This window comes from Cyprinodon variegatus, unplaced genomic scaffold (assembly GCF_000732505.1).
Source record: "Cyprinodon variegatus isolate N-32 unplaced genomic scaffold, C_variegatus-1.0 Scaffold6, whole genome shotgun sequence".
Lineage (NCBI taxonomy): Eukaryota > Metazoa > Chordata > Actinopteri > Cyprinodontiformes > Cyprinodontidae > Cyprinodon > Cyprinodon variegatus.
The window spans coordinates 54,923-67,233 of NW_015150459.1; the positions used below are offsets into that span (position 1 = coordinate 54,923).

The 12,311-nt window shown below is 35.9% G+C and overlaps 1 protein-coding gene across 1 annotated transcript in view; it reads left to right on the top strand.

Annotated features, from left to right (window-relative positions):
* Window positions 1-3,154: 3,154 nt before the first annotated feature.
* The window catches only part of LOC107084733 (mannosyl-oligosaccharide 1,2-alpha-mannosidase IC-like), a 67,586-nt gene continuing 58,429 nt past the window's right edge, over window positions 3,155-12,311 (top strand). The window contains exons 1-2 of the mRNA XM_015374709.1: window positions 3,155-3,193; window positions 4,272-4,352. Coding sequence (XP_015230195.1) covers window positions 3,155-3,193; window positions 4,272-4,352 — 120 coding nt within the window. The remainder of the gene's footprint in view (window positions 3,194-4,271; window positions 4,353-12,311) is intronic.

A 12,311-nucleotide genomic window follows, 5' to 3' on the forward strand; every position in this document is an offset into this window, starting at 1 on the left:
TTAAAGGTATTGTTGAGGACTTTTTTACAAGACCCACCCTCTCTACAGTGTGAGCTGTAGCTGCGTGCAATGATTGAAAAAAATCGCACAGCGTATGCCCGGCTTTACTGTATCAACATACAATGGGGACGATGTAGTAGACTTTATAATAAACTCAGTTAACTGATTGTCCGGACAGATGAACACTGCTATTTGCTACCAGTTGATTACGTAACTCCTCCTCCACCGCACAGTGTCTGCGCCTTTGTTTTGAGTCGCCGCTGCCTGGTAGCCACAGACTATTGCGACAGCAGGCCGCTGTGACAGCAAATGCTACTGTATAATGCTTTGCGAGGAGAGCTCTCCATGCAAAGCATTCTGGGATATATGTGCCTCTTCTGAGGCCTTTCTTTTCTTCTAATTCACTTCATAGACACTTTTTCTATTACGACCCTCGGCCATTTTCAAAGAACGGGTGTAAGAAAGGTGAGCTTCAATGACTGTCTGAAACCGTAGCTCACCACATATATACACCTGGAAGTGCACATGTGCAGAAAAAAGATAGCAAACGGTGCAAGCAGTTAGAACAACCTTACATAAACATATCATCAGAAGTACTGACAATTAGGAGGAGCACTTATTTAGATGATCCACCCGGTGATAGAAATTGTCCTCTATACCTTTAACAGAAAGAAAGCAACAAATGTCGCAAATTTAGTTTGGAATGAGTTTCCTTTGATAAAAGATTCAACATCTAAAGGGATTTTTCTGCCCAACTAGAACAATGTAATGAGGCACAGATATGTCATGACAATCAAATTGGTAACAGTAAACCGCGATGGCAGCTGCCTGCTAAGGAAAATGCCTCAGACTCTTTTTTTCATGTAAAGGTAGGGGATTGTTCTTCTGTACAGTAGAGATAAATATGACACATGAAACATAATTTAAGAGGATTTCAGCACTGCTTTCAATCTTCTTTCTTGGAATGTTGCATTATGATGTTACAAGAGTCGATTTATTTCAGCGCATATTTTGTTGTGTACTGTGTTAGAAGTTTTTAATCTTCTTTGTTCTTTTAGCTGTTCCTGGAAAATATATTATGTTAAAAAAAAAACATAACTAAATAAAACCAAAAAAGAAAGTCACATTTTTTTTTTTTCGTTTTCTCCAATGTATGCAAGATAAATCCTTGGATCAGTGAGAATAGAAGCCCTTCATAAGGACTACTTTGTAATCTACTGAGGTTGCTCTGGGAAGTAAAAGCCTGATTGACAAACCCTTTGTCAGCTCACTTGTTCCCTTTTACTGTACCTTCTGCAGTTCTTGCTGAGAGCCACAATCACTGATGATAAATAGACCCTCTATTCCTAATCACTGCCATTGGACCACCATTACAGAATCAGCCACTCATTTCTGCGTTGGCAAGGCAGCTTAGCTGCCCTGCCAGAAGCGGAGGAGCTTTGTCTCAAAAAGTGTCATCTGTCCGCTGACTTTATAGCTCTTTGCTTTCACAAAAGCTTTTATGTTTGATCTGAATGAGAGAGCTAAAACAAGACTTTAAAATAATTTAGGTTTAAAACTCTCTTGTTAACCATAAGGGCACAAATAAAATTAACTTGAATTTCATTATTAGAATGTTTTGCTGTCGGTACATTTAGTTGCATAAAAACTGACGGGTATTAGAAGATATTTACATAGGATAAAAATGGTAGACAGCGACATTCAAGATTGCTATGAATTAAAATTTTTTGAAAACATTTTTAAACTTATTTGCTATTACATCTTATGGTATATTGAGGATAATACATTAGATAATTGTGCTGCAAAATAAAACTTAAAGCTTGTACCATCTGCAGATTTTTCATCTTTTCATTTCTGGGAATTGCACTCCATTTTTAAGTTAGTGGTGTGCAGCTTTATAATTTTCAGTTTTATTTTGTATAATCCTTCCAGTTAATGAGTATGACTTTATTTATATCTGTTGCTCAATCAGTGAAACACCAATTAAATACACTGAAGTTAAATTAAATGATTTAAAAGTGTGTTCAAGGGCTATAATTCAACCTTCAATTGTTGTCAACCTGCAATATTAACTTGAACCATGTGAGGAAGTGAAAAGGAATTTGAACATCACAGATCTGCTACCTCCAACCTCTTTAAAAATTCAGAGTTACAAAATGATGGGAAAATTGTTTGTTTAGAATGTGAAGAGTAAGAGAACAAGCTTCATATTTAATATAGAAGTATTTGTGGTATTGATTTCCTCTGGACAAGAAAAGCAACAGGAGAAAGTGTTAGGAGGAAATATTCCTATTAAGTATGTCGATGAACACAGCAACACATTAGTATGTTAATCTCCCAGGGGGGATGTTTAATTGTCTTTTTCAATATTTTATACTTAGTAATTTCATTTTAAATGAAAATATATATGGGGAATAATTACAGCAGAAAACCAGATGCGAGTGAATTCACATCTTGATCACATGTTTCAGAGTGAAACAAATTGCCCTTTTTGGCACCCAATTACAGTTTCCTCCTCACCCACACTTGAAATGGCAATTTCCTTCTCAATGGGTCTCCAAGTCAATAAGTACCATTCTGATTTGTCCCCTCAGTGCTCAAGAGAGGCAGTAATTATGCAGACATATGGAGACACATCCAGTGGTACCTTTACTTCAAACCTATTTGGTTTAAAAAGAGAAACCAGCACAGAGAAGCGACATTGAATTAGCAGAGCAGTTTATAAATTCTCTAAGTTGCAGTAATTGTTGGATTTACTGCAGTCTGAATATATATATATATATATATATATATGTATATGTGTGTGTGTGTGAAAAAAATCTATGTGAATATATATGTGATATATATATGATTTTTTCACATATATATGGGAAAAAATTTATCTATGTATCTGAAGTTTAGTTTAAAACATTTTAAGGCAATTTTACATGGTATAGCTAAGAAAAAAGAACGCTTTAACTACTGATCTTGCTCTTCTTTAATCAATACCACCCTGCAGCTGCAGGAGACTCAGACAAAAGAGGAGACAAAACACTGGGGAACATGATTACACGGATTCGCCTCTCTGGGCTGACTTTTTAAAGTTGGCTTGCCTCTAGATGTCTTTGGAGAGTAAGATTTCTTTCTAACAAGCACACAAAGAGAGAGAGAGGGCATGGGAGCCTGGGAGTCTCACACGCAGAGGTTCACCTCGGTAGTCTCATCCCACAGAGACTAATGATTAAGGATGGGGTTAAATTGTGTGCCGGGAGGAATACAGCAGGATTTCCTTATTAATATTTGCTGTCATAGGGATTCAGCATTTTTTGTCTATGATTCCAACAGACTAAAATCCTGGATTACTGTCCAGCCTATGTCAGAGTCAAAGATAATTAGTTTTTTTTGGTTTGGTTTTTCCAGCCCCAATCACTATTGTGAGCCTAATGCAAACCACTGTGTGAGGGTGTGTGTGTTCATGAATGGTAACCAGTTACACTGAAGCCATCGGATAGTGGTGTGGTTTGGAGGATGATGGAGACTGCAGGTTCAAATTCCTTTAATTCTTAGACACCCATTCAGACAGTTTGTGTAACAAAACACAGGGCAGCCTGGTTTCAATATTCCAACAACAAGCAGTGTCCATGTGCATGTAACCTCAGGAACAGCACTGATTTACTAGAGATTTACCCCGCCAAATTCTAAATCCTGAGAGCCTTAGATTTCTGCATGTCATTTTGGTTTTTATTTCAGGTTTATGTTTTTCTCCTTCTTTGTTGTCCATTACATCTTAAGATTTTGAAACCTTTAAATTTTTCAGTTTGTTACTTTGTTTTTTTATGTTTTTTTTATGTATTGGCCCCTAAACAAGAGAGCAAACAATCCTAATCAGTGTTACAATGGAATTTAAAGTAATACAGTAATTGGTTTTAAAGCCATTTCATTTTGTTTGCTTGATTCATCTTTGAAATGGAGAAAAGAGTCATGCAATGCAGATCAGAACACCTGGAAAACATCAGACTAGCTGGCATCATCATACATTTCAGATTCCAAATCTCTGTTGTGTGAAATATTAATCTCTACATCTGGGCTGTTGTGCACCCCTAGAGAGTTTTAAAACCAGCAGCAATTTGAGAGGAGAAGGTTAAACTTTTTAAGGTGTTCATTTATTTTTCCACACACAACTGCTGTATCCCTTGCTTTAGGTCTTAGGTGAATTATGACATTGACAATTTGTTCTGTCTCTCTCTCTCTCTCTCTCTCTCTCTCTCTCTCTCTCTCTCTCGGTTCAACAGAATGGTGAGGCATCCCTTTTTGAGGTGAACATCCGTTACGTCGGCGGGTTGCTTTCAGCGTACTACCTGACAGGAGACGAGGTAAGATTAATAGAAGTCTGTTGTCCTTTTTCTCTGGTGAGATCTGCTGCTTCCTTTATCCCCAGCCAGCCCAGTAGCTTGAATGATGAACACACTGTGTGAGTGTGACAGCAGTGTTTGTGAAAAGTAATGGGTCACCAAACTCCCACCAGAAAAAAACTTTTATAATTTAGGCTCTTGATGTTTGAGTTTTTTTTTTTTTAACTACCACTAAATAGATAAAAACTGTTACTGATATGGATCATATTGATTTACATTATACAATAGGTTACCCCTACCCCTAAATTACATTATGTCTGGTCTCAGTTAAAATGACCAAGTTTTTATTAAATAGCCAATGGTGATTGTACAAAAAAGATTGTTTGTCAAAGTACAGTACCTTGAGAGATTTAAATAGATTTTCTTTAATTAGTTTAGGGTCTTTCTCATTCATTTAAATGCTTATTTTATAAACTGTAGACCCATTTACAGTAAAGTAAATGAGCCTGAATATGATTGACTGTTGAAATGTACAACTACTGAATTACTGTCAATTAAACTGGTTATGCACACAGGGATTCAAACTTTTTTGTGTGTATTTTGAGTTAAATGTTTTAAAGTTGGGCTTATTTTAATTAGCTTCTATAAAAAAAAAAATGGCTAGTATGTAAAACTGAAATACAATTGGTGCGACATTACACATATAAATTCATTTATCCCCCCATTGGATTGGGTTGTGAGTTGATTTGGTTCGTTTTTTCAAAGGTATTAATATAAAAATGATTTCAAATATGTAACCCATTAACCCTGGATGAATATGATGTATTTGTTTGATTAATTTGTCCATCAGAAACTGAAAAACTCAAAAAAGTTTATTTGAAGTGAAGGCAAAACCAATATAAGTATGCAATATTACTATACTGTTTTACTTCCTGTTGTCACTTTGTCAGTATAATACTCCCATATACAAATACACCTCTCTAGTATCACATTCAGGCAAAGTGTCCAGTAGCAATGCTGTAATACACTTAAGAGTTGAAGGCTAATTGTCATGTTTATCTAGTCAAGTAGTCTACTCTGCCATTAACTTCATAGCTGCCAAGTGGGCTAACGTTGTGCACTGTAACCTTATTTTTTATGCTTCTTTTCCCGTCTTAAACTCATATTATTTAGATGATCTAAATCTTTTCATGAAAAGCATCTGTTTGAGTTTATTTGAACATGTAATTTGCGACTGATACCACAACCTCAAAGCATAGCTGCTTCACTATGGCAACAGTGTGGCTGTGGAGACCCTTCCATTCCACACCTTCCCTAAAATCCCAAACATCTGTGTTTTGGGCACCTTTATACAAAGCCAGTTGTCACCTATTAGGTACACCTTGGTAGCTGTGGGTTGGAAGACTTTAGTGTTTAGAGCTGTCTAAACTCTTTGTGGAATAGATTTATCAACTTGACACAACCATTCCTCAGACATTTTGGTTTATGTTGATGATGATGTTAAGCAGTTCATTTGCATCAATGATGTAAATCTCCCGTTCAACATCACAAAATTAATCTATTGGGTTTAGATTTGCAGACTGTGGAAGCCATTAGAACACACGGAACTCTGTTCTATTGTATTGAAACCAGTTTAAGATGATTTGAGTTTTATGACATGGTGAAATTTAGGCTATGGCATTTAAGTGGTGCTCGGTTATACTAATTTGGGCAAAGTGTACCAGTAAAATATGCCTCATGCCTTTACATAACTAACACAAGGTTTGATCCGGATGGGTCCATGCTTTTGTGACTCTACCATGTAAATGTTTTATCTGAATTATAACAAAAATAGACTAGGGAGCATTTTAAATCTGTACCTTGAGGAGGCTAGCCCAGTGTCTTAGCTTCCTTTAGGAACCTCCTGGTCTTCTGTGGTGTTCTGCTGTTGTGGACCATCATTTATTTTTGTTAGCTTTTTCAGCTGCCCATTGGATATTTTATGTTTTTAGGACCATTCTGTATAAACATACAATAATTGCTTTGGATAATCCTCAGGATCTCAGCAGTTTATTAACTTGGCAAAAGGCCTTCATTGGCTGTCATGTGATTGGTTCCTTTTCTGTTGGTGCTCTTTACCAGGTAATGGAATAGATGTTAAGAAAATCTTTTTTTTCTTTCACTTTAAATAACACAGGGGTCCTATTTTTAAATCTGGTTAGAAAAGAAAATTGACATTTATTCTAAAAAATGCTTAATTGTTATAGTTACAGGTTTAACTCCCCCGAAACTAGTGGGTTAACCTACCGTCCAGAAGAAAACATGTGGCCTCTGCTTCCCTTTGCTTCCTTAAATCAAAAGCAACACTCAAAAGCTTGAATGATGCTGACCCTTATTTTTATTCTTTTGTTTTTATTTTAATTTTTAACTGAGCTTTTTGAATCTGAGAAATATAAGCATAGGAAGAAGCAGTTATTCAGATCTATCAGATACTGTAATAAGATCTGGCTACGCCAAAGCTCAGTTTCACACAACTTCAGACTACTATATTGTGTTGATGTTAGCATTATAACAGAATTAAATATTCACATATTATGCAACCATAAACATTTATAAAACAAGAATTATTAATAATTTTCATTCTTAATAAAGATATTTGTGAAGCAAATTTATTCAAGTTATCAATTTTCAATGAAAATTGTTAAATAAATGGCCCTCCCAAAGAGTTTGTTTAATACATGTAAAAATGCCAGATTCATTATGCTTTGTCAAATAATAAAAAAGTAAATAAGAGGACAAAAGGGTGCTTTATCTTTCAGTGTCTCTTGAAATTTTGACTTACTTTCAGCTGTATAGATTTTCCCATTAGTTCACTCATGCACGTGTTTTTTTCTCTTTTACTTTAAAGTAGAAACACTTAAAAATAGAAGTGTGTAATACTTTTAACAGAAAGTCGTTTTAAATGTTTCTTGATGGCAAAAGACGGGAAGATTTAAATTTAAAGAATGTTTTTAAAGCTGTTATGATTGATCAATGGAACAGAGGTATTTTTAAGGAACACGGCCTTACGTCTCTAGATTTGGAATTTAACATTCACTTTGATTCTTGTTGGAAGCCTTTTATTCACTCAGCCTTATAAAACCGTTAGTGAATAATCCAAACTGAAGTTACACAAATTGTTTCAGAGCAAGCTCTTTTGAATTTAAGAGATGTCCTTGAAGCTGCCACTGGCAATTGAAAGAAGGTGCTTGGAGCAACAGACTGTTTTTTGCAGTGTCCTGTGTGCAGATGTGAAGCTGTGAAACTTTAAGGGTGCCAATACTGGCATTGCTTTAAAAGAAATGTTCCTGTCCAGTAAGCTCTGGCTGGATAAATAATGGTTTAACATTGCCTCTAACAACCACAGAGAACTAGTGGTTCAGTTCATTATCAGAATCTTTTCAAGTCAGTGGAGGTCAATATGTCACCATAATTAGCCTTATAAATCGAGCATGTTTGATTTTATTCAGCTGCAGACTGCAGTCAAGGGAAGAGACCGAAGCATTACTAGATGCACTGACATATGAACATTCAGTCGCTGTAATGGTCATTGATTTGCAGGCCAACTGAGTTGAGTAGAGAGAAGCGTAAAATCGTCCACCACTGCTGAATGAGTGAAATGTGAATACATTACCAGGGCAGAATATTTCGTCTGCTCCATTATTCCACATTTGCTTGCCATTAAAGTCATTCAGAAGATGTTCCCCTATTTTGTTCACTGTTCCATGCAAATTTGTATATATGGGATCTCTGGTGGCACTTTCTAAAATGAGCATAGAAAAGAAAAATCCTTTTCTTCAAAGATTCCTATTATCTTACAACTGCACTCAAACTAACTAATCATGAATTTTGAGCACCTTCTATAAAAACGTTTAACCTTCAAATTTTTAGGTCCTTTATTTAATGTTCGTCCTCTAACCAGTACTTTTTTGTTCCGTTTACATTCCCTGTTTGCACAATGCTACCCTTTCCTGTCTTAAATTACCGACAGACCTATTAATACTATTCATCCTATTCTGATATCAATCACATTGGTCTTTCATGGTTTTTTTTTGTGAGGGTTACTGACAAATTTATACCTGCCAGATCCTCCACTCTCCCCCCATTAGAGACTTCCACCAGCAGTCGGGCGTTCAATTCGGATGATAAAACCAACAGATTGAAGGTCTGTCGCGGCTGCCGAGACTTAAATCAGCTGAGACACCGAGACTATTATGAGATTGTGGATCCAGTTTGACCAGAGGATATTGGACAGCTGGTGCTGCTGTAAATGATTGCTGGGGAGCAGGAGATGATTATGGCTCCTTGTGGGACACAGTTTGCTGGAGAAGTGCTTGAAGCAGAACGGCAACAACACCTGACCATTAATAACCTCCTGTTGTTTTGACCGTGTGGGATGTACTTTTAATGTGTGTGTTTTCTTGGAGCCCCAGAAGGCTAATAGCTGGTCTTTATGGAAACACTCCTTACAATGAATGTCTTGTTCAAAAGGGACCCAGCTGCTGCTGCCACCTTTATCATAATAACATCCTCCTGGTGAGGTCTAAGGCTTTTGACAGAATTAAACAATACCATAAATGCTACTATTTTGTTTTTATTTAAATATTTAGAATTTTGCACCACTAGTGCCCTCTATTCACAGAATCTAGAAAAACATGGACAGAGAAAGACGAGAGAGAAGGAACAAGAAATGCATCAAAATACACCAGATTAAGGATCCAATCCTGGAGCATAGCCTCCGTCTAGCAGGTGCCGGCTTTAACTTTCTGCCATGTGCCATTGCTTTTCCTTATTTTTGTCTATGTTGAAATGGATCTTACTTTTACTTTTTTTTCATTTGATTTAAGGTATAGACTCGGGTTTCAAGTCATGACAGTATGAATGTTTAATACAGTGGTGGAATATACTCCTAATAAATCTTTTCACCCTACTTTTCAAACTTTAAGTCATCTGTAAATGTTGTTAGCTTAGTAGTCTCTGATGAAATGAGCAAAATAGTGATTCAAGGATGTCTCCTGTTCAGAACCATTTTAAACAGAAAATGGAAGCTGTCCAGTCACAACTTACAAACTTTGGTCTAAAGTTCTGTTTTTAAAAGAGGCTGGTCAAATATGAGGAAAAACTGGCTAACTTTGGAAGAAAGTAGGGCACAGAAGCATTCTTTAGAAAAAAAACTCAATAAGGTCTAATGTTCTTTACAATTAGCAAGCCGACCCAAAAAAGCAATCCAGTTTAGTGGGTATTTTTCCTTTATTTTGCTTTTGATTGTGGATTAAAAAAGGAATTAATATAACTGCAATGTTATACTTTTAATAAACAGTTTTTTTATCTTAGCAACAGAATTAAGAATATTAAATGATGGTTTTCCTTTTTCAAAAAATCTTTTGTTGTACCTGTTTTTTTCAATTTTATTTTTTTGTATACTGTGAAACATTGAAATCATGATAGGTTACTCAAGGTGATCAAACTGTGAAAGTTCATGCAGGCCTTTAACCATTACATGTAAATGCATGGTATACTTTCACAGTCAGTTATGATAGACCTGTCAAGGTCATAATGATAAAGATATTTTTCCCATTGTTGTTAAACTTTTCTTGATGGATTTACTAATGTTACTTTAAAAAGAAAAGTTGACAGTTGGCAACCTTTCTTGCAAAGAATACAAATTATTTCGGTCTTTTCTGCATTTATCAGTTAAGCTACAGATTTTATCGGTGAACAACAAAGGTTCTCTTTTTAAGAGAACAATGATAAAGATAAAGATACCAGGTAAACTCTTCCAAAAACAATTCTTGTTTTACCCAATAATAGTAAATTGCCTTTACTTGCCTTTTCAAATCAAGAGCCTCCAAAGCGCTTTACAATACCTGCAATAATGCACACACTCACAAACTGATGAGGATAAGCTACATTGTAGCTTCTGCTTCCTTTGGGCTCACTGACAGAAGCAAGGCTGCCATACAAGGTGCTACCAGGCCCTCTGACCACCATCATAGATAGGAAACAAAAACAGAGATGGACTGAGCTGGGGTTTAAACCAGTGACCTCATGGTTACAATGTGCACTCCTGCATCCGTCACCAAAAACAATTATAGCTTCAGAATAGAATTGCAATACAATACTTTATAAAAGTTAAAATGGATTCAATCTATATACTATAAACTAAGCAGCTTTCAAGTAGATAAAAAGTTCTCTCTCAGTGTTACAAGTTGCACTAATGAGAATTTTAGCTCTCTGTTTATCTTGTTCTCACTCTTCTTGTCAGGGACATATATTTTTTCCCAACCAGTTTATGCAGGATGGGCTTAAAATATTCTAGCAAAGCATCACCTGAGACTTGCATAGCTTCATCATTTCTTAATGATTTTTCAGATTTGAAACGGCACAGAGCGAGTCTTCATAAATTCATGTCCTGCTGCTTTTTTTCTTCTGCAGTGTGGAATGCTTACATGTTTACTCACTGAAAATGACTAACATATATCCGGTAGCATATGCTCAGACAGCATTCAGAGTAAGAGAGAGAAACACTTGTCGTGTTTTTTTATGACACTCTAGGCAAATATGTATTTACTAGTTTCTTTTTCCAACAGTCAATATCTGCCTGTTTTCTGAGCAAAGCAGGCAGAAAAATTCACTTTGACAGAAAGTTGACTGTTTTTTGTAAACATGGTAATGGGCTAATGTGCATTTTTGCAATCTAAGCACATAAAAATATGGTGTTATCATGAAAAATCATCAACTCAAGATACTCCGGGTCTGGCCAAAACTATAGAAGACAGTAGACCAGTTAAAGCTTTCAGGATTTTTGTCAGGGGTTCCCTATACTGAATTTAAAAGCACAGTTTAGGATGTAAACCTAATTTGGCTGCTACAGCAAACAGTGCCTGACTGGTTTATTATATCAGATATTGGCATCTGATGAGGAAAAAAAAAATACTGAATAAATAAAAAAATAGATTTTTTTATTGTCAATGTTGCTTTTGTTTAAGAGGTTTGTGGACTGCTATCTAAAGATAATGCATCTAGTACATCGTATTTATCACACACAATAATAATGACTAATTTTTTTGTCATTTCTTTAGACCTCTCCGTTTATCCCTCCTGTTGGCTGCGCAAGTTAAATATTGGTTTAAAAGTTTAGAAGTTGCTCAGGGTTCATTGTGTACTGACTGCTTCATCTGTAATAAAAGTTTTTCTCAGAACTTAAAACTCTAAAATCATCATTCGGTGTACAGACTTGCCCTCGTCCTTGGATTTCATTAAAAATTTATTCAGATCACTGAAGTGTACTATTTAGAAATACACTCACTGAAGGCAAAATAAATGTTTTAAAATGGTTGCTTTATAAACTGTCAGATCTTACAACAGTTGTCATACCTTGAGGAACAATGACAAATAAAGACTTAAACTTAAAAAAGGAGTTTTGTACATTGATATTTCCTTGTTCATACAAAAAACCTTTCCAACGTATCTACATACTTCATGTAGTATTATTAACAACCATTCAATCCTCATTTATTTGCGTCTGTCTGTCTGTCTGTCTGTCTGTCTGTATCTCTGCATTGAGAACTTCTTTCCTCTTTCTTATACCCAGAACAGTGAACTGACGGTAGACTTGCAGAGGGAAAGAGAATAAATTCAATCAGCCTTATGCAAAAATTGCCCGTGGGCTGAGCTGGGGCAGGAGGGAGAGAAGCAGGCAGCAGTCGGCAAAGAACTCAAATGATCATTAGATAGCAAAGGGAGTGATCACTGATTGTAAGAAAGTTGGGAACAATTCGGTTATCGTGCTCAACTAAACAACTGCAAGCGGTGTGTAAAAAAAGGTAAAAAATGAGAGCTGAGGGAGGGAAAAGTTGGAAAGTCTGGAAGTACTGAAAAGTAGTCATACTCACTAGGGGAACAGCAAATAAAACCTTCTGGTTCAGATCCATAATAATGGGATAAAATAAACAACACAAA